Genomic DNA, 21704 nt, shown 5'->3' on the forward strand with positions numbered 1-21704 from the left:
ATCTGAGCCAAGGGAGAGGAAATCTTGAATCGTTTCAAAGCTGCTGGAGACTTTGGGAGATTAGTCCACAGCCCACATGGTGTGAGCATCAAAACAATTACATTTAGTTATATTGTAGGGGCGGGAAAACATTTTTGGCCCAAGTGAATGTGACTCTCACCTTTGCATGGTGGGCTGGTTTCTACACACACCCCTCTCTGTCCTCCATCAAGCCAAGCCAAAGGCATCCCAACCAGGCAAAAACAGTCACAGAGGGTGCAGGGTCAGGCCAGGGAGCAGTATGGCCTGTGGAGAGCAGGGCCTTATTCAGACTCTGGGCCTGATCGAAATACAGTGGTACCTCGCAAGACGAATGCCTCATAAGACGAAAAACTCACAAGACAAAAGAGTTTTTCGTTTTTTTAGTTGCTTCGCAAGACGAATTTCCCTATGGGCTTGCAAGTTTGTTTCCTTTTTCTTAAAACAATTAATACCCAGGGAATCCGTGCTTCGCAAGACGAAAAAACTCGCAGAACGAAAAAGCTCGCAGAACGAATTAATTTCGTCTTGCGAGGTACCACTGTAAACTTGCCAGGAGCTGCTGGCACCAAAGCTGGAAGCTGGCATAAGTGTAGTAGTTAAGAATGGGAGCTGGGAGCTGTGTTCAAATCACCTCCCCTATGAACTCACCAACTGAGTGTAAACAATTACAGATAGGTAGCCGTGTTGGTCTGCCATAGTCAAAACAAAAAAATTCCTTCCAGTAGCACCTTAAAGACCAACTAAGTCAGTTCTTGGTATGAGCTTTCGTGTGCATGCACACTTCTTCAGATACACACTGTGTATCTGAAGAAGTGTGCATGCACATGAAAGCTCATACCAAGAACTGACTTAGTTGGTCTTTAAGGTGCTACTGGAAGGAATTTTTTTGTTTTGAGTGTAAACAAGTCACTGTAGTCTTGGCCAGAGTTCCTTCATGTCCCCTTCCCTGCAAAGTGGGGAGACGGTTGCCACCTTGTCTTGTCTTACAGGACTGTTGTGAAAACGACCGAGAGCATGAGATTCTTAATCTCAGGGTTGCGGGTTCAAGCCCCACCTTGGGCAAAAGATTCCTGCATTGCAGGGGGTTGGACTCGATGACCCTTGTGGCCCCTTCCAACTCTTCTATGATTCTGTGTGTGAATCACTCTGAAGACACAAAACATGGCAGGGAAAAGCAAAGTTAGTATGTGAGAATCCTCTGAGTGAACATGGATGAAAAGCACACGGCATTTATTTATCTCTGCGATAAGCTAAGAAATGGGGCCCTGGCTGTGCTGCTCCTGCTTGGCTGCTTGCTTGGCTGGCAGAGAGGAACTTTCCTTTTTATCGCCAGGGGCCCCAACCCTCCGATGGTATCTGCCTTCGAGCTGCAGAGGTGATGAGGCTCAGCGGAAGCCTGGCCCACGTGGCTTTTGATGTCTCCTGTGGCAAACAGTCAGCCTCCTTGAGCTCCCTTATCTGCCCTCCACATCTTGACCTCATTTCACAAGTTGCCTCCTTTCACAAGTTCACAACGATCCTGCCCTTGGCTTTCTTCTGAAACGAGAGAATTCACAGAAAAGCTCCGTGGCCCCTGACTACTAGTTTGCTGCACTCGCTCGGGTAGTCTTGTTAGATTGGGCAACTGGAAAGACACACACACACACACCCAAGGTTGTTGGTGGAAAGGGGACGTGCCCATTTTACAGGCTCTACCATTAGACAGAAAGATGCAGCAGGGACAGGGAGCTGTATGTGCTGTGCAGCTGCCTTGTGAGCCCCTAAGCAAACAGTAGAAGTTGCCCCGTTGCCAGGGTTAAAGGAAGAGGCAGTTCACATTAGCAACTTAAAATGCAGCAAGGTCACACACACACTGCATTTCAAGTCATGTTTGCATGGGGTTGTTCAGGTCAGAAAGGGGTGGGGATGTCTTCACCCAACACCCATAGCCTTTGGGTTTTGCCCCTCTCCATAGCCACCCAAACGTCTATTCACGAAACCATCCTCTGCACATGTATACGTTACCACTCACTCACCCAGGTTTCTAGTTGGACTGAAGCGGGTTTGAGACCACAACACCTCCAACAGCAGTATTTGTCAAGGAAATACAGGATCACTATGGATTATAGCTAACATAGTGTGAACCTAACAATGGGAGCAGACTGGATGCCGAGTAAGCGGTCATGTTAACGCACCTTCACAGCCGGAAGTCTGCTTCTGCTCACGGGATGGAGGAGGACTGCTTAGGGTGCCTTTCTTTGAAGGGGTGCCTGGTTTAAAAACTCTCCTTTGGAGGATGCTCACAGATACAGGGCCACCACTAAAAGGCCCTCCTGGTTTTGTTCTCCTCCCAGCATGGTGCCCAGATTTAGGAACAGAGACATGGCAAGATCCAAACTCGCCATCACCTGGGTCAACTCAAACTGCATTGAATTTCCCAGGAGGTTGTGAGCAACCACCTATTCCTTTGACGTTAAAGACAGAATTGCCATTACTTACATACTGCAAAGAACTAGGTGTGTCATAAGGAAGGCTCACAGCATGAGGTTGCCTTTGAGCCGACAGAGGAACCCAGAAGGCGAGTCCTTGCCCTGCTTCAGTAACTCGGGTTCCACCTGCTTGAAGTTTGCAAATGAGAACAAAATTAGCTCTTTGCATTCATGGTTGGCCGGTGTTGCAATTTTGTTTTACAGGCTGTCATTTTACCGTCTTGTCCCTTAGGTGATGAAAATTGCAACAAGAATAGTCCTGCTGACTGCATGGGTCTGTAATAATACTAATAATTATAACAATAATAATTTTTTTATTTTATACCCCACCCATCTGACTCCGTTGCCCCAGCCACTCTAGGTGGCTTCCAACATATAAAAAAACATAATAAAACATTAAACATAAAAATGCTTCTGATGTAAGCATGGCTCCTGTAAGCTTGGTAACAGCTGCCACAATAACATATGGATGAGATCTCCCTATCCTCCTCCCTAAAAATCAACAGAATCTCAAGAAAAGAAAACCCATCTACATGGGACCCTCTTGCTCTCCCCTCAAACTTTAAGGTGGATGCTTTCTGAGTCATCTTTGAAAGAAAAAGTTTCATCACCTTGGCTCTGATCTTGCCCATATCCTGAACTGATGCAGATGCAGCCAAGAGCTGTCTCTGCTGAGGCCTGAGCAGAGAGGGGATAAGCTAGGACTGGCCATGTAGTTCCCACACCAGGCTTCTCCATTTCAAAACAGATGGAAATCTAAGGGTTGAGAGACTCCTCCTGGCATTTCCACGCTCCTGGCTGGGTGTGCTAAAACGAAGGCCTAGAAATCTGCCATGCAAATGTGTCCTGAGGGGAAATGAAGCTCTTTCTAAAATGGGCAAAACCTCTTCCTCCTCTTCTTCTTCTTCTTATTATTATTATTATTATTATTATTATTATTATTATTTTATTTGGACCCCGCCCATCTGACTGGGTTGCCCCAGCCACTCTGGGTGGCTTCTAACATATATAAAACATAATGAAACATTATACATTACACACCTCAGCTCTGATTGTTGGTCAGGGGTAGGTGAGTGGGGCTGCAGATCATAGCTATGGCATGCTCTGCCACACCCTGTGGGTGCTGTCATGGGTGGGTTGGAAATTAACGGACCTACGTTGGCCATGCCTATTAATTCCATTAGGTCTGCACTGAGTAGAATTGGCATTGAATACAGCCCTTTGTTTACCTATTAGAGATGCAATAGAGAGATGCAATAGGAAAGCATAACTGCTCACCAACAGACTTCATGGTCTAAAATATTCTGCAGGAACTGCAGGCATGCAGGTGTCTTCCCTCTCACCTGCGCATGCTGAAGTCAAGGTGCCCCACTCCGTCGCTCCGAAATGTCACTTCTAGGAGACGTGGGAATGGGTCACTCAGGAATGACATAATTACCAGCTCCCAACACAACTTTAACAAGGCATTCCCAGAAGGCAAAAATAGAGCCAGTGTCTTAGCGGGAGGTGGGGCAGCAGTGCTAAACGGAGTCTGTGCATAGTAAACTCTGGCAATGGGAGCATCTGGAAGTGGTGCCTGTAGATGTACATTTGCCACACACCCACACCCAGAGGGACTTTCTCCTCAAACAGGGTTCCCACTGTAGTCCCCATTTCATAATCCGTTTGACGAGTCATATTTTCCCGGTGATGCCAGAGAATTCCTAGCGTGTGACTGTCTCCCGACGGCTGCTGCTCAAGGGCTCCCTTCACTCCTCTGGGGGCGAGACAAGGCCTTCCTTTGTCAGTTGCTTTTAGCATGTGAGCCCCCTCTGGCTGCCTCTATTCTTAGCGCGTGGGGCTCCCTCTCCAGGACAGAGGTCAGCAGGCCGCTGTCAAGGGGCAGGCCGGAACTTTCTCCCTCTTCCTGGTGGGTGGGGAGGGGTTGATGCCTTTTGTGGCGGGCAGTGGGGGGCAGGTCTTGCCCATGCAACTGGCTTGGCAGATCCTGCAACGGGTTGAGCTTGCCAGCCTCCGGCTTCCTTCCAAAGGCTTTGAGGATCACGTCACAAAAGGCAGCTTGTCGTCTGGTCCCGCAGCGTTTGTGTCGGAGGGGTCCTTCTGTTTGTAGTGCGTGGACTCTGTGTCTCCAAATGGCATGGAGGAAAGCCCAAGGATCTTTGAGTTCCTGTAGAAATTGAAGTCTGAGGACTCTGCTTCGTTCAAGGTGTTTAAGCAGAGGTTAGGTGGCCATCTGTCAGGAACTATTGAGCTATGATTCCTGCATTGCATTAAAAAAATAAAATAAAGACTTTTTGAGCTCCACTCTCGCTTTCTTCCTGCCCAGAGCAGCCTTGCACTCTGCCTGCCTCTCTGAACCAGCAGGGCCTCAGTGGTGGCAGCCTCTCCTCCACCTCCTTGCCCGCTGTCCAGCAGCCACTACAAGCTGCCCAAGGGAGGAGGAAAAGCAGTGGCGGTCGTGGAGAGGCAACAAGATGCTCCTTTGCTTGTCCTGCTGCTCAGGAGAAGCAACAGCTCATCCTCCTCTCCAAGCTCAATGGCAGCCGTACTGGCAGGGGAAATAGGGACATTCCAGGATCAAATCAGAAGCCGGGGTGGTTTTCATAATTCTGACACTGTCCCTAGAAAGTAGGGACACTTGGAGGGTATGCAAGCAGGGTATTATAACAAGGTGCAACTGAACTGGGATCTCTAGACCAGGAAAGACTTCTTCTGCAAGCCCAGGGCTGAGTATAAAGGTGGTCAGAGGCACACAGTGATGGTTGATGTCTTTTCCTTTCTCCTTTTCCTGGTGTTGTGTTTGCTGGTCCTCCTTGTGTTTGCTGTTAGCTTGCAGGACGAGCAGGAGGCATGTGTGGTCCTCATCCAGCCTTGGCTAAGCCATGAAATCTTGGCTCTTGCTCTAGCTTCGCTTGGCATAAGAGAGGTGCAAACACAGATCAGGCAGCTCTCGCTAAACCTTGACTTGTTAGGAATGGAAATGCCCTGTAGCTTGAGATGCAGGACTGATCACTTTTTCCTTCAGGGCAGTGGTAGGCAGGGCCAAGGAACAACAGGTGCAGATTTTACCATCTTAGAATCGGCTAGTTCCTACACACACAGCCCTGCCTGCCCTCCATTCAGTCAAGCCAATAAAGAGGTCTGATCAGAGTTCAAGGACATATTTCCACCCAGGTGAAAACAGGAGAGAATCAGGGCCTGCAATGAATTCCGAGGGCCAGTTGGCGAGGCTTCAAGGGCCACATTACACTCCTAGGCCTGGGGCTTCTTGCTTTTGTCCTAGGAAGCAATGGAAATTCGGGGCAGCCAGTGAGGACTTTGCTCGACAGGACTGTCTGAATTAGTGCCGGTTTTGTTTTTAGCTTAGTTTTGCGCTTGCCTCAACATTTTGCCCCAACTTTGTACCTTCACTGTGGATTTGTTGGTGGTAAATTAGAAGCATCTGCTGTTACTGTGGTTGCTGGTGTTGTTGAGCGGGCTTGATTCCTGCCCTTCCTTGTTTCATTGTTTGCTTTGCAAAATAGCTTTTAAAAATTATGAATGGCAGGTCATTGATTCATCGTTCACCCACAAGAGGGGTGAGTGCTCTTGCACTTGAGTCCTGCTTGTGAGCTTCCCAAGGTCATCTGATCATCCACTGTGAGAACAGGATGCTGGGCCAAGATGGGCCATTGGCCTGATCCAGCAGGCTCTTCTGAAGTTATTCTCAGGAATAGATCCATGGCATGGAAAGGCGGGATCTTCAGGAGGCCAACATGTTCCCCGGGACTGTGGAAAAAAACCAAGGCCGTTGCTGTTTTTTTGGAGTTGCATGTCCAAGCTAGCTGTGAATTTCTCAGCATCTTGGAAACCCAGCTCATGGGAACTTGGAAGGTTTTCCTGGCTGGCTTTGCCAGGCTGGTTTAGATGTGGTCCACATGGCCACAAAGAACTTGGCAGGCTGAAACCAGCATTGAAAGGCCATTGCAGAGGAGGGTCACATTAAGTTTAGGAAGCTGTTTCCTTATACTGAATCGGACCCAAGGTCCGTCTGGCTCAGCAGTGCCTTCACGGATCCCTTCCAACTCTACGATTCCATGATGCTGGAGGGGAATGGCAAATAATATTGGCATTCCCTGACAACCTGGAAACCACAGCAGACCTCAGGAGAAGTTGCCCGTCTGCTCTTGAGTGCTGCTGAGTCAAAGAGATGAGTGTGGGTGAGGGGTGTGGCCTAGAGAGAGTTCTGAGGGCCGGACACAGAGGGCCGCATTCAACTCCTCCCAGAACCTGAGATTCCCCACCCATGATTCAGTGTGTCTAACCCAGTCAACCAAAGTAGACAGGAGGTGACAGACTGTCAGCCCCTCGGTGTGTTTGTGTGTGGCTAGAGACTGGAAACTGGGGGTGCAGCTGACACCGGGTGCCCGGAGGTAGGGGATATATAAAGCACAAGCCCCGTGGAAGAGAGGCGAGAGCCAGCCACTCCTGCTGGCCTATTTCTGGGTTCTGCCTCCTCTCACCTGAATAGCCACGGCTCTGACTCACTGGCTCCGAGCATTCTTGCCCGGGGAGTTTTTGCAGCTTGCTCCTGCATCAACACGCCTTGGATGGAGGCCAAATAATTTCCATACCTGCCTCCTCTTTATCACATCTTGGTAAACACTGCCAGGGAACAAAAAGTCAAGGTCAGGGGAGGCGGCTGGCAAGACGCGGGGGCAGCAGCGTGCCGGAGGTCAGGTCTCGGCCAAGGGCCCTTTTTTCGGCAGGTGGGAGGGGAGGAGGCCCGTGCATCAGGGAAATGGTGCCTCCTTTGCCCAGATGCAAAAAATAAATAAATGTCACATTGCTTAGGCAACTGGGGAACCGAGGCTGAATCTTTGCCCAGGAATCATCCTGCCCATTTTCGCATTCAGTGGCAACACTGAACCTGCCAGGTTTGCTTCTTCCTCTACTGATGACCTTGGGGCCAGGCAAAGGCTTTTGCAAGAGATGTGCCATGTGGCATGGCAACACCACGTGTGGCACCTCCCTGCTGCTGCCCCCCACCCACACGCTCACGCACATCATGGACTAGAGACCACACAGCCCAGGGGCATTGAGGCTTGCACTGTTTGGATTAGAGATTGCTCAAAAGACAGCTCACCCTTCTCAGTGGACGCCATTGCTTTGCCCTCTGACAGGAGAAGCCCCTTGGACTGTTTCCCGGGCAGCAAAGGGGGTCGAATCTTGGGGACGAATCTTGAGCAAAGGGGGACGAATCTTGAGCAGGCATGCGGGTGGGCCGCTCTTGAGAGGCGGGTCCAGCCCGCCCCTCTGGTATATAATGAAGGCCCATAGCTTGCACCAGAGCCACTTCTCCCTCCCTCCCCATATTGCTGTCACATGTGGTTCTGCTGGACCTTGCAGTAGCAGAGTCGGCCGCTGTATTTGGTGCCAAGTTGGAATTTCCCTTAATTCCAGCATTCTGGTTTTTGCCATCCTCATAGTACTCATCACATCTTTAGTGGTTTGAGTAGGTGTAGTCTTGGACGGAGAGGAGGTTATGGCCTCTGCCTGCCCCTCTGAGAATGGAGTATCCCGTTAAAGGGATCCAGAGGAGATGCTTCTGTCCAGACGCCCAGGTGGGGGCAAGGGGCCACAGCACACACACCCCCGATGCAATCCAGCAGGGGGGTTATTCCTTCATGTAGGTCAGGGAATCCCTCACTTCCAGCTGACCCCAAACGCAAGTCCTTCCAGCTTACTTTTAGCCCACTTTGGGTGGGCCAAAAATGGTGCTATGCATCTTGTTCTTGAGAGTGGGGTGGTCTGAAGGGCAGGGAGGACACCTTGCCACGCAGGGAGAACCAAAATGGCACCAGCTGGGTGTGGCTTTTGTGACATCTAGCTGAGTTGTTATGTACTGAGTTTAATAGGATCCAAAATGCAGCAGTCTGATTAGTCCTAGAACAATAGGATTCAGAATGCAGCAGTCTGATTGGTCCTAGAACTATAGAACCCAGAATGCAGCAGGAGCCACCCAATCCAGCTCCAGGTGGAAGTGAATCCGCAACCTGATTGGCCTACAGGAGAATCCCGGAATTAGGCAATCACATGGGGCCCATTGTGTAAATAATGTATATAAAGCAGACATTCTGAGGGAACTTCCATTCCTCCTCACAACTATGAGCTGAATAAAGAGCATGAAATCCACTCTCGACTCTGAGTATATTTCATGAACCCTCCAATATTGCATAATACCTGTGTTTATTAATAGCTACCATATCCAGAGGTGGCTTAAACCCAGGGTGGGTGGAGGACCTTCGATCTGTAGGCCAAATTGAGCCGGCCAAGTCTCCCCATGGTGAGGGTCTTTCAAAAATGGCAAGCAGAGTCCTTTGGGTCACTGGCTTGGCAGGTAGCAGGCAGACCACTCAGCCATGAAGGGTTGAAAACTTGGTTGGTCCTAGTGGACAAGGCGCCTTGCTATGGATTCTGTTCTTAATGCTGTTGGGGTCCTTTCCCTTTGCTGTCTTAGGTAGTGGACCGATCCAACTGTGGCAGTTCCTGCTGGAGCTCCTCACAGACAAGTCCTGCCAGTCCTTCATCAGCTGGACAGGCGACGGCTGGGAGTTCAAGCTATCTGATCCAGATGAGGTACGTATGGGCCTGAATCAGGCCTGGAGAGACACTCGTGCTGTAAGGGAAGGAATAAATAGATAAGGACCTAGAGCAGTGGTTCTCAAAAGTGAGTGGTACTGTTCCTGGGGGGCAGCACGAATCCCTAGGGGGGCACTAAGTGGTAAGGGGGCAGCAGGTGGACTTTGGAGATGGAAATGCCTATGAAACTTTGAAAAGTTGGTATCACTGGATCAAATTTATATTTTGTGTTGAATTAATTAAACTAAGGGCTTATCCGTACTTACCTCTCTTCTGCTCTTATCCAGGCATGATCCATGCTTGAGTGGGGGGGGGGCTTGTTGCCCCATGAAAACCTGCTCTTTAAAGCACAATTGGAGCAAATGGCAATCTAATACCCAAATTGACGTATTTAAAAAGTCCACCTCCTGTCTCTCTTCATCGCCTTTCCGTCCCTTCTGCACCCACACCAGATATTTACACTACTGCTGAAGGTCTAAGAATCGTGGAGTAACCTGGGAACTCTACTTTGTGAAGGATGCTAGGAACTGTAGGTCTGCAAGGTCAGCACCCTTAGCAAACTACAGTTCCCAGGATTCTCCATGACCGTTAAAGCTGCCCGAGGGTATTTTGCGCGATTGGTGTTGACCCTTTTATTTCCCTTCCCTTCCGAGCTCGCCAAGGACTTTCCGTGATGTTTCTGGTGTCCTTGCCATTCCCAGGTTGCAAGGAGGTGGGGCAAGAGGAAAAACAAGCCCAAAATGAACTATGAGAAGTTGAGTCGCGGGCTGCGTTACTACTATGACAAGAACATCATCCACAAGACGGCCGGGAAGCGCTACGTCTACCGTTTTGTGTGCGACCTGCAAAGCTTGCTGGGATACACGCCTGAAGAGCTACACGCCATGTTGGATGTGAAGCCAGACGCCGATGAGTGAAGGGGATGAGCAGGCAAGAACAGAAGTCCTTGTAGATGGATTCAGGGCATCCATCTAGGCGTTCAATTGAACTTCTGTCATTTTAAATTTTTTTACTGCCATGGTTTTCCTTTTAAAAGAGAGAGAGAGAAAGAGAAAGAAACAAGAATTTCCACTGGTTATAAAGGGGGTGGGGGTGACACATCATGCTTTTGGATGAAACTGTGACATATTTTGGCTGGGAGGAGAAATGGAAAAAAAAAATTGAATGTCCTTGGAGAGTTTTATTGGGGGCTGATATTTTAAAAGTCAGTGGGGGAAAGAGCATAAAAGTTAACCGCCCTGTTACAATCGCATGATCAATAAAGAACTCCCCGCCCTCCCCCCGAGGTGCCATAAACTGACAATCCATAAGCTCGTAAGGCTCCCTTTTGATTTTAAGAGTGAGGAGTGGCCTTTGGGGGGGGCAGAGCATCCTCTTCTGCAGGGAAGTCACATCGGTGGTCCTTAAATAATTTTGCATTTCAAAGAGCAAGTTTGCTTCTTAAGAGGGACCAATACCTTTTTTTAAAAAATTGTAAAAAGAATGTTATTTTATTAAAATTTTGTGCCAGTATTTTTCTCTAAAATAGTCTTAAGCTCTAAGATGGTCTCGGTATTGCAATATTGTGTTGTCGTTGGTGTTTTTATTTTTGTTATGCCAGCTGCGAATTCTATCAGCATTTTTTTGGTGATGGTGGGGAAATACAGAGGCTATGTAGACCCCCTCCAGAAACAGAAGCATTTAACTGTTCAGTAGAAAATCCAGATACACCCTAAGAGTAGTGGTTGGGGAGAGATTTGTGGGTGAATGACTGTTTTGCTTTCACACTGGGTCTCCCACGCCTTACTCTGTTTTTGCTCTCCCATTCCAATTGGTGAATCAGTTTTGTGTCTTTGGGAGGGGCTCTTTCGATCAATAGTTTTATCTGGACTTTCCTCCACTTTCCCTATGCCTTTCACGATATATTAAAGAAAGGTTTTTCTTCCAGCGTTGAACTTTAGGATTGTTTCCAATCCCCTAATTGGTGGGAGGACCCAGCCCTTCATGTCTCATTGGTCGTTGGTTCTTCAGCTTACAGGCCCCAGTTCCTCAATATCTCAGGTTGTGCTTAGAATGGGGTACTTTGTAAACAGAATAGCTCTTCCCGCGAAGGTCCCCTAACCATTCTCAGGTCACCAGCGTGCATGTAGGAGTCTCGTGGAGGAATCTGCCTGCTGGATCCACTCCTGGTGTGTAGAACCTTTCCACAAAGTCAGCTCACTAAGCATCAAGTCAGGGCCAGCAGCCATGAGCCTAATTCATAGACACACACACCTATTTGCAGTTTCCAAGTAATCTCTAAGCCAAACTATGCCTAGGTAGGGGGGGAATGTGGTCTCCTGGAAGTGGGATAGATACCATTTTGTTTCTCCTCCACTCCTGATGCTCCACTGTGTTTGCAAAGCCTTGAGCTCCAAACTCAGGCAGTCCCAAAGAAGCAAATGGGAACATTTCCTTCCTAAAAGTGGCTTTTTAAGTTCCTTTTTTATTACAGAAGAAGGCAGTTGAGGTGGTGAAGCGCAATCTACCGATTTATTTGCCTTCCTTGCTACTTTTTTAATGTTCATGATTTAGCTGATGGAATGCTGATGCAATTGAGGCATTGTGGGTGTCAGCACCCTCCCCACCACCCCTCCCCAGCTGTGATTTACAGTGACGACACCTTGTTTTACAGGCCTGGATGTATCCTTGGCAAAGGAGCCACACCAAACCCACCTCCCTGAGTATAACTGCATGGCAGACCTGTTTGTAACTACGTGTTTGTCAAATTCGCACTTAATAATTTTTACACCAGCCCTTAATGAATCCTCGATCCACATCACTGCGGAAATGTATTGTGTGAATTGGCCAGAGTTCCCTTTAGAACAAAACTGGATAACTTAAATCCGTGACCTTAAAGCGGCAAATAGTTGAATGTATTTTAATTTTTGCTTCACGCGGAATCATTTCAATCATGCAGAATTAAAAGAGGGGGAACTCCTGGGTCAATGACGGGCCAGCGGAATTTGAAGCAGATCAGGACTTGAGATAATAACATCTCAGGTTGGCAGGGCTATAAGAAAAAAAGAGCAAACACTGTTGTTGCTGAGGTCCCTTTCTCACAAATGTCAGAGGAGGTGGTAAATCTATTTCAAGTTGCAGGCTGCAGCTGGCAAGGAGAAGTCAGTCCAGAACAGTTTCCTGCACACACACAAAGGCAGACAGAAGGAAGGAGTATAACTGTAATTAATTGAAAAACCAAATTCAAGGTTGTGTCCAACTAGGTTCTACTCAGAGTACAGACCCATTGGAAGTAATGAACCTAAGTTAGTCATTTTTGTTTTATGTATTAAACTGTAATTTATGAATCGCTTCCCATGAGATATACTGAATTGATAAAGAGTAGAAAGCACATCAACAACAAAAACATACCTAACTGCTCTGAGTAGAACATTGGAAAGAACCACTGAACTAGAGATGGGAAACCTTTGGTTCTCCAGGCACTACTGAACTACAGCTCCTATCATCCCCCAAAAATGTGGCCCAATGGCCAGGAGTGATGGGAATTGTAGTCCAGCAGGCAAAGGTTCCCCCACAGTTGCCCCAAACATTACATCCCTCTCCTTAGCGGGCCAGTCTTTCATGTGCACTGGCTGGGTTGGAGTTTATAGTAGGAGGAGCACTTGATACTTCATGCCTCTGACCACCTGGCTGGGAACAAGGAAGAGCTTCCATGTATTTAGGCATGGCTGATTGGAGATCTTGGTTTTGATTGGTGGGAGATAAAGCTCAGCATTTCTCGGGACAACATAGGACATAGTTTCTGAGTCAAGGATATTGATGGTGGATGTTCCTGGAATGGGTGTAATGATGACTGAATCTCCAGTTCAGCTAGATTTGATTCCAGTAGAGAGGAAGAAGAACCAGAGTAGAAGATGAGAGGAAAGAGGGGGTAGTGGAGGTGGGGAAAGGTTGTATCCATAAAGCCAAAAAATGGTGCCTTTCAGCCAAGCATTAGGGAGCCATTGGCTGTCCAGATGTGGCTCAACTACAATTCCCATCAACTCTGGCCACTGCCTGTTTTCCAGAGCTGTGGAGCCAAAGTTTGGCAACATCTGGAGGGCCAGAGGTTCCCCATCCAAGCTTCAGAGTTTCCCAAACTTGGGTCTCCAGCTGTTGTTGGAATTACAACTCCCATCATCCCTAACAGGCGGGACCAGCAGTCAGGGGTGATGGGAATTGTAGTCTGAAAACAGCTGGAAACCCAAGTTTGGGGAACACTGCTTTAGATGTAGGCAAAGAGGGGGAAACACCTGTGGCCACACACCAGCCAACAGGAGAGAGAAGAGAAGATGACATGAAGCTATAGGAAACAGCCAGTATTGCAGGTGGCATTTCTGTGTCCCAGAACTACTGAAGCCTGTTCCTGTTGCTGGTTAAGCACCCAACAGGGATAGTTCCGCTGGTCTGAAAAGCATAATCCCAAAATGACCAATTCACCTGATGAGCTATTCAGGTGTCAGCTGGAAGTTACACTACCCACATGAAGCTACACCAGAACCTTTGGAGTGCTCATCTGAGAGCTTTTGAGCACTGACTTGTCCCATCTGTGAGGTAGACTTTGGAAACTTCTGTTTCTGTTTTCAATTAAGCACAGCTCACCATGTTGTCCAGACTTGATGTGGCTTAAGATTAGGTGTAGTTTGTTGAAACAAGCCCATTACAAACCATATTTTAAGAAGCTGGCTTGTTTCAACAAACCACAGTTTAGGTATCAGACTAAGCCCTTCACTGTGGTTGAACTAAAACCAAGTAGAGCCTTCTGAGCTCTTTGCAGCCACATTGGAAAGAAGGAAAAGGGGTGGGAGTGGCTCATACTTGCAGTCCTCAACTGTACCTTGCAAGTGATTAATTCAGTAACTCCAGGAAATTCAGTTCAGAAAAACAACAAACAGCCATTTTGCAGCCCAATGGCATAAGTTGTTGGGTTTTCTTTGCAAAAGCAATTCCTTCACTGGAGAGGCAGGTTAATAAAGAGTGGGAGAATTGCCCAGTCCAGAGTCCTGCCACTGGCCTGGATGCAATCTAAGGCAGCAGCTGAAGGGAAATGAATATGGCAAATCCAGGGCTGGGATATTGTCCTCCCTTGTTGGGGGAACAATAGAGCTTTGGGTCCTGGGGGTGCAGGGCCTCTCTCTAGATCCACCCCAACATGCCCGTTTTTCCTCTTTCCTGACAACAGAGCACTGGTGGGGAACGATGACTGCAGAGGTTTCTGTGGCCACAGTGAAGAGGTCTCCATGGGAGGACCTCCTCAGTACTCTCTAGCCCCCAGGGCACCCTCTCAAGGCCCACAGGATTGTCTCTTTAGACAGTATACTACAGTGGTACCTCAGGTTACAGACGCTTTTGGTTACAGACTCCGCTTCAGGATGAGAACAGAAATTGCGCGACAGCAGCGGGAGGCCCCATTAGCTAAAGTGGTGCTTCAGGTTAAGAACAGTTTCAGGTTAAGAACGGACCTCTGGAACGAATTAAGTTCTTAACCCGAGGTACCACTGTATTATATTGCAACCTGCTTCCGGATTACCATTGAAAATTCTGATCTGATAGTTAAACAACTTGCTCTACCAGATACACAGAGGGAACTTGGAAGACACCTTTGCCAAGGATAGCTTTTAATTAATATCTGAAATATAAGGACACCCAATGCTTTTTTTTCCTGGGGGTATGCAGGGGTACACATACCCCTAAACATTTTGTGAATCTAAGTTTGGCCTCATTGAGGGGCAGTATTTAAATATCAGTAGGAAAATGAGAGTACTCCTAAACATTTTTTGTAAGGAAAAAAAGTGCTGAGGACACCTCTCTATGTTTTGGGTGATTTTTGAACCTCACTGTCTTTAGAGAACATATCTGTGGACCAATCCACACATGACAAGGTTTGGATCATCGGACCAGGAACCGCCGTTCATTGTGGCTTCCTGCTGTGTGTGTGTGTGTATGTTGGTAGACGTTGTTGTCTCATTCTCACATGGCCTATTTCAGTGTACGTTGTTCAGAAGACTACGCCTAAAAAGTGCTGAGTGTGGAGCATCTCTCTGTGGCGCTGTGTTGATGTGCCAATGTGCCTCCTCTTGCATTTATGTGCCTGGAGATTCACCTCCTTCCTTCCTTCCTTCCTTCCTTCCTTCCTTCCTTCCTCCCTCCCTCCCTCCCTCCCTCCCTCCCTCTGTTCTGTTTCTGACGGGGTCTCTGTAGCGCCAGTGAACTGTGCACTCCATTCCAAAGAAGTTTGAATAGATGATAACTGATGTATACATATATGTTTATGACAGAAATATCTCCAGGAATTAACTGCCTCAGTGAAACAAGTTATTATTTGAGAAGAAGAAAATGTATGTTGTTTGTACAATGACTATTTTTTGGTCTTTGTTTTTATACCTGGTTTTTGTTTTGTTTTTAAGCTGATAATTTTAGAAGAAGAAAAAGATTGTTATATTATGCTGTTCAACTATTTTCCAACTTGTATTTTCATATAATTTATATTTTATAGAACTGAAAGGGAGAAGAAAAAAAACCTTAAAAAGCAAGATTTTTTTTTTAATTAAAAAAGGAGGAAAAAAAGCAGGTGCTTTTTAGGAAAAAGAAAACCAAACTCATCTGAGGTAGCTTAGAGATGTAGTGATGTCTGTATGTATGTGTGTGTGAGTGTGTGTTTTTTAAAAAAGAATTTCAAAATGCAATTCCCTCCCACACTGAAGACTTAATAGGGAGCGGAGTTGGTTTTGTTTTAATTGCTGATGCTGGCACATCATTCTTCTGGAGAGTCTTTTATATACTGTAGCCTTATTTCATATTGTATTTTAAACCATTTGAAATTTAAAAAAAAATAAATAAATCACAAAGCTATCCCTTGCCCTGGTCATGGTTGTCAGCATGCTTGGCCTTGTCTTTTGCTGAAGACCACAGGTCACATCGGGGTGGAAAGAAAAACACGTACAGAGTGCCAAAAGGCACGTAGGCAACCTGCTTACAGAGCAGTCATCCCCATTTACTTGCATGAAACTCACATAGATATTTGATTATATATCCAGTCTGTTTTCCAACATTCACTCAGTAAGGTAAGTAAAAGCTATGCCGGATCAGGCCAACAACCTATCTAGCTCAGCATCCTGTTCTTACAACATCCAACCCAATGGGAAATCCAAAAACAGGATCCGAGCATTGCTGCCCATTATCTCTCAAGACATATGGATATCAATAAGAAAAATAGCTGCCTCCAGCTGTGGAAGCAGAGCACAGCCTCCATCATGACTGGTAGCCAAAGACAGCCCTCTACTCCATGAATTTGTCTAACCCTATTTTAAAACCAAACTGGCAACCATCACGGCCTCCAGTGGGAGTGAGTTCCATAGTTTAACTATGCACCAGGGGAAGAAGTTCTTTCTCGATCTGTCTTGAATGTTTCTTCTTAAACCACTTAGAGGTTTTGTTATAATTATTTAATTGTTGTTCCTGTTGTTTATTAAATTTATGGGTCACTTTTCCTTGCCAAAGGCAACTCAAAAGCCAAAGAAACGAAAACCCAAATAGATACCGTACATTAGAACAAACAAACATATACATTGAAATACATTAAAAACACCCCCCTTTGTGGAGAATTGCCCAGGGTTATTGAGCTTTTTGGAGGGGATTACCCAGGGTTCTTGGGCTTTTTTTTAGGAGGGATTGCCAAACAAACGCTCAATACACGCGTCGCTAAATCCGCCTCCCGTCTGTCCCATCACCGGCAGAAGCTGCAAGTCGCCTGCCCAACTGCCGGAGCATCAGCCAATCAACACTACCCATTGACGCAGCAACCAATAGCACACACAATAGCCACTGACAGCCTTGGCAGCAACCAATCAAACATCCACCCTATGCACTACCCATGTATAAGACGACCCCTACTTTTTAGCATGATTTCAAAAGAAAAGAACATAGTCTTATACATGGAAAAGTACGGTATGTTGCAACCCCTTCTTGAAAGTTCCAGGACTGTCCCTAATTGTGCAAACCTTTCCTCCTATTTTACAAAGTGTGGGGCATGGAGGGTGTTTGCTTGGTTGCCAGTACCACGAAATTTGCAAAATGGGCTCGCCTTCCCCCAAACGGTAAGTGGGTCTCGTAAACAAAATTGGTTGCGACATATTACAGTCTGATGCCTGTAAATGGAGAATAAGAATTTTAAAAGGCTGGCTTGTGCCTATAACACAGACTGTTTCTCCACACCTCCTGGATGCTGATCTTTGTTTCTCATCCAGGAATGAAAATGATTTAGCTGACTCAGCTGTGCTGCTCTGCCCAGCCTCTGTGGGGGCTTGGAAGTCCTGTTTGTGCAATGCCGGGGACTTTGCTGGAAATGCAACAACCCCCCCACCCACAAACACCCAGTAAACAGCTAAGACTCAGCTGCCGGGAGATCAGGCAAGCTCTGCCAGTTGGTACTGCCAGTTGGAAAGTGGTGTGGCTCAGTGGGCTCCTGGATCAATCTAAGGCAGCAGCTTATAAAATTTATAGGTAAAGGTAAAGGGACCCCTGACCATTAGGTCCAGTCGTGACTGACTCTGGGGTTGCGGTGCTCATCTCGCTTTATTGGCCAAGGGAGCTGGCGTACACCTTCCGGGTCATGTGGCCAGCATGACTAAGCTGCTTCTGGTGAACCAGAGCACCGCACGGAAACACCGTTTACCTTCCCGCCAGAGCGGTACCTATTTATCTACTTGTACTTTGACGTAGTTGGCAGGAGCAGGGACCGAGCAACGGGAGCTCACCCCGTCGTGGGGATTCAAACCACCGACCTTCTGATCGGCAACCCACAGTGCCACCCACGTCCCTATAAAATTTATATGCTTCTTCATTGAAAAGCAAACAAAACTCAAAGCGGTTTTCAAAAAGATAAAGCAATAAAACCAAGGAAAAAATTACAGCGAAGGGTCAGCTTCAAGCAGTAGCATAGCGTGGGTTGCCAGCACCCACAGCAAGGAAAGTATTGCATGGGAGATAAGGTGGGTAGGGGAAAAGGATTTATTATTGTTGTTGTTGTTGTTGTTGTTGTTGTTGTTGTTGTTGTTATTATTATTACAGCTTCCTTTCTTTTCTTTTTTCTTTTGAATTTTTGTGCCCCTAAGAATTTTGCTCCCAGGGCAACTGTCCCTTTGGCCCTGCCCAAGCTAGGCCTCCAGATTCAAGGGTTCCTGCTTCGCCAATTAAACTCTGGACAAGCAATCAGTGGCACCCTGTGCGTTTACAGTTAACAAAATACAAGCAGAAGTGGGATTGTCCACTCTGGGGACCCAGTCTCTGTTCATTTGCTTCTGAATACCAGTTGCTGGAAGGAGGGGAGAGGACTCTTGTACTCGACTGCTGCTCGTCGGCTTCCCACTGAAGGATTTGGGTGGTCACTGGGTGAGAACAGGATGCTGAATGAGATGGACCATTGGCCTGATCCAGAAGAGCTCTTCTTATATTCTTATAGTCTTGATTTGGGGACCATCTTAACTATCGCGTCCAGGTGGGCTACATGAAAGTCATCAAGTGAGTTGCAGCAAGTGTCCCACTGCTGCTGGGGAAAACACTGAGCTAGATGGGTCTGACTCTGTATAAGACCGTTTCTTCTATTGAGACATGTTGGGAGCTTCCAACTCGTCAATCCTACCTCGCCAGAGAGAGAGAGAGAGAGAGAGAGAGATGGAAGGAGAAAATGGCGATGTTGAGTGAAGGTATACCAATTAGGAGTCCTTACCCTCTGTCTTCACCTGAATTCCAGCCCTGTCTTTATCTCTCTCTTGGCTTGTTAACAAGTTCTGGACACACAGCCTCAGCCCTCCAAAGAGCTCAAACATGGCAGCTTCATCTGATAAGGTCCTCTAGGGGAGCCTGCCTGTTAGCAGCTGCTTCTGAGCAAGCCCCACAAGATGGAGAGGCCTCAGGATCTGGTTACTGTTTAGGTCGTCCTACCTGCAACAGGGATGGTGTCAGGCCAAGTGTTGATTGAGCATCATTGAGAGGAACAGCAGGCAGTCTCCTTAAGCGGTTCTCTTGAGCCTAACATTTAACGGAGCTCAATGGAACACAGAGCTCAATGGGGACGTGGGTGGCGCTGTGGGTTAAACCACAGAGCCTAGGACTTACCGATCAGAAGGTTAGTGGTTCGAATCCCCGCAACAGGGTGAGCTCCCGTTGTTTGGTCCCTGCTCCTACCAACCTAGCAGTACAAAAGGACGTCAAAGTGCAAGTAGATAAATAGGTACCGCTCTGGTGGGAAGGTAAACGGCGTTTCCATGCGCTGCTCTGGTTCGCCAGAAGAGGCTTAGTCATGCTGGCCACATGACCTGAAAGCTGAGCTGAGCACCGCAGCCCCAGAGTCAGTCACGACTGGACCTAATGGTCCTTTTAATGGAACACAGAGCACCATTTCTTCATTCATGTGGGATCCAGCCAACCTCTCTGCTCAAGTTGCAGGCGTTGCGTTCAAGAGTAGGACGCTTGCTCAACAGACATGTTCTATTTCTTCTCTAACCCACTCCTACCCCATAGGTTTTAAGGGTGGGCAAAAATGTGTCAAATGATAAAGCTACAATTACAAATAAATCGTCACTTGTCCCTGAGGCTTAGGCTCAAGCTTTTAGCGAGTGTCCATGAAGATAATTAATTTATGTAAAAACATTTCTTTCATTTATTTATCATTGCATTTGTCCTGTCTTTTTCTCCAAGGAGCTCAAGTTGGTGTACACGGTTCTCCCCCTCCTCACTCAGTCCACATAACAACCTGTGAGATAGGTTGTGCTGAGAGGCAGTGACTGCCCAAGGTCACCCAGTGAGTTTCATGGCTGAGGGGGGTGGAGATTTGAACCCTGGTCTCTCCCAGGTCCTGCTCTGCTATGCCACACTGATTCTCCAGACTGCTTTAAAAAAAAAAATTAATAATACAAAATCAACATAAAAGCACTGAAACAGTATAATAATGAACAGTAAGCCAGTATTAGGGATTCAACAGTGGCAGAACAATGCTGAGTGCCTGTATGCCTTTCCCAAGTCTCCAGTCCTCATGATTCTAAGCGCAGTTCTGTTTAAATAGAAACAGACAAAATGTCTCCATGCAACCAGGACAGAAACAGCACAGAGTGCTGCTGCTGCTGCTTCCAGTGGAAACTCTCTTTCTTCCTAAGGTGGGAGTTGCAGCCCTTGGAGTGCGTCAGCTCTGGGGAGGGAGCGGCCTGCCCAGGGCCTGCCCTGTGGAAAACAGCCCGGCTCCTCTTCCAGCTGCAGGTGGCCTCAGTGACCGGCCGACTGGTTGGCTGGTGGCCGATGCCCAGGCTGGCTTTCAGAGTCAGCACTTTCCACGCCTCACACTGTTTTCTTTCCACGCTGGGTTTTCTCCTGCTGGGCGAAGGCTTCTGAACGGTTTCCAACAGAAACTTTCCAGTCCCTTCTTTCTTTCTTTCTTTCTTTCTTTCTTTCTTTCTTTCTTTCTTTCTTTCTTTCTTTCTTTCTTTGCCTCTGTCCTCTGGGCTCTGGATGACTCTTCTGCAAAAGAGCTGGCCTGCCATGAAAGCCGTTCACACAATGGGTGCTTGTGCCAGGCGGCTCCTTCTGAAGGACCCCCCTTTCCCCCTTTTTTGCTAGGTACAGTGCTTTCTCCTGGGGGACGCAGGGGGACACATACTCCTAAACATTTTGTGAACCTTTGGACTTTTGTCCATTTACTGTATTTATTTTTTCCAGATTTGAACTATAAAATGGTGGTTTTCTAGAGTCAAAATGAGAGCACCCCTAAACATTTTTAAGGGGGAGCACTGGCTAGGTATAATAAAGAGGGCAAACTTTTTCCTGGAGCAGCTGAAACCTGGTTCTTCCTCCTGCTTGAAGTCCAGTGGGAGAGTGGGGTGGGGTAGATGGAGTAAGGGGTGGGGTGGAATGGCAGGAAATGTGACTGCCGGCTTTGCACCCTGAGCTTCAGGGGACACTTTTCCAGCTCAAAGGCTGCATCTGCTCAGGGGGCATGTCTTGGGGGGGGGGGGGTACATGACAGTGATGAACGGGACTATAAGCAAAAGGGGGTGGGGGAATGGATGTAGTTTCAAGCTTAAGAAGACCCATGGCCCGTCTAGTCCAGCATCCTGCTCTCACAGTGGCCGAATTGCCTGCAGGAAACCCCCAAGCAGGATTTGAGAACAAGCGCCCTCTCCCCTCCTGTGGTTTCCAGCAACTGGTATTCAGAAGCATGGCTTCCTCCAACTATGGAGACAGAGAGCACAGCCATACCATGGTTTGTAGGCACTGATAGCCCTAATCTACAGGATTGACAAGACAAATTGCTGGCAGCCCAGAAAGGCTCTAGCAAAATCCCCCATCTCCCCAGGCAAAGAGCCATAGCATTTCTGAATCCTTGGCCCAGGCCCCACTGCCACCCTCAAGATGAGGCCCCAGGGACTGGCATGTGGCCACCCCTCCCTGTTTTTGAGGCGTAAATATTTTCCCGATAAATCCAGGGCAGGTGATAAGAAACAGTCACACAGACACAGACACAGACTCGCAAGGGCATTTGGGGACAGCTGCTTCAGATCACCCACCCACCCAACAAGGACTGAG

General features: G+C 47.5%; 1 protein-coding gene and 1 long non-coding RNA gene across 3 annotated transcripts in view; both read left to right on the plus strand.

Annotated features, from left to right (window-relative positions):
* The window catches only part of ETS1 (ETS proto-oncogene 1, transcription factor), a 114629-nt gene extending 98649 nt beyond the window's left edge, over window positions 1-15980 (plus strand). For both annotated transcript variants that reach the window (XM_083714686.1, XM_083714687.1), the window contains 2 exons: window positions 8989-9107; window positions 9812-15980. In XM_083714686.1, coding sequence (XP_083570812.1) covers window positions 8989-9107; window positions 9812-10027 — 335 coding nt within the window. In that variant the 3' untranslated portion in view covers window positions 10028-15980. The remainder of the gene's footprint in view (window positions 1-8988; window positions 9108-9811) is intronic.
* Window positions 219-1659, plus strand: LOC310832774. The gene is made up of 3 exons (XR_014558428.1): window positions 219-333; window positions 554-696; window positions 937-1659. It is a non-coding gene; the product is annotated as an uncharacterized lncRNA (long non-coding RNA).
* Window positions 15981-21704: the final 5724 nt, after the last annotated feature.

The sequence above is a fragment of the Podarcis gaigeae genome, assembly GCF_964106915.1.
Source record: "Podarcis gaigeae genome assembly, chromosome: 15".
In the NCBI taxonomy this organism is placed as follows: domain Eukaryota; kingdom Metazoa; phylum Chordata; class Lepidosauria; order Squamata; family Lacertidae; genus Podarcis; species Podarcis gaigeae.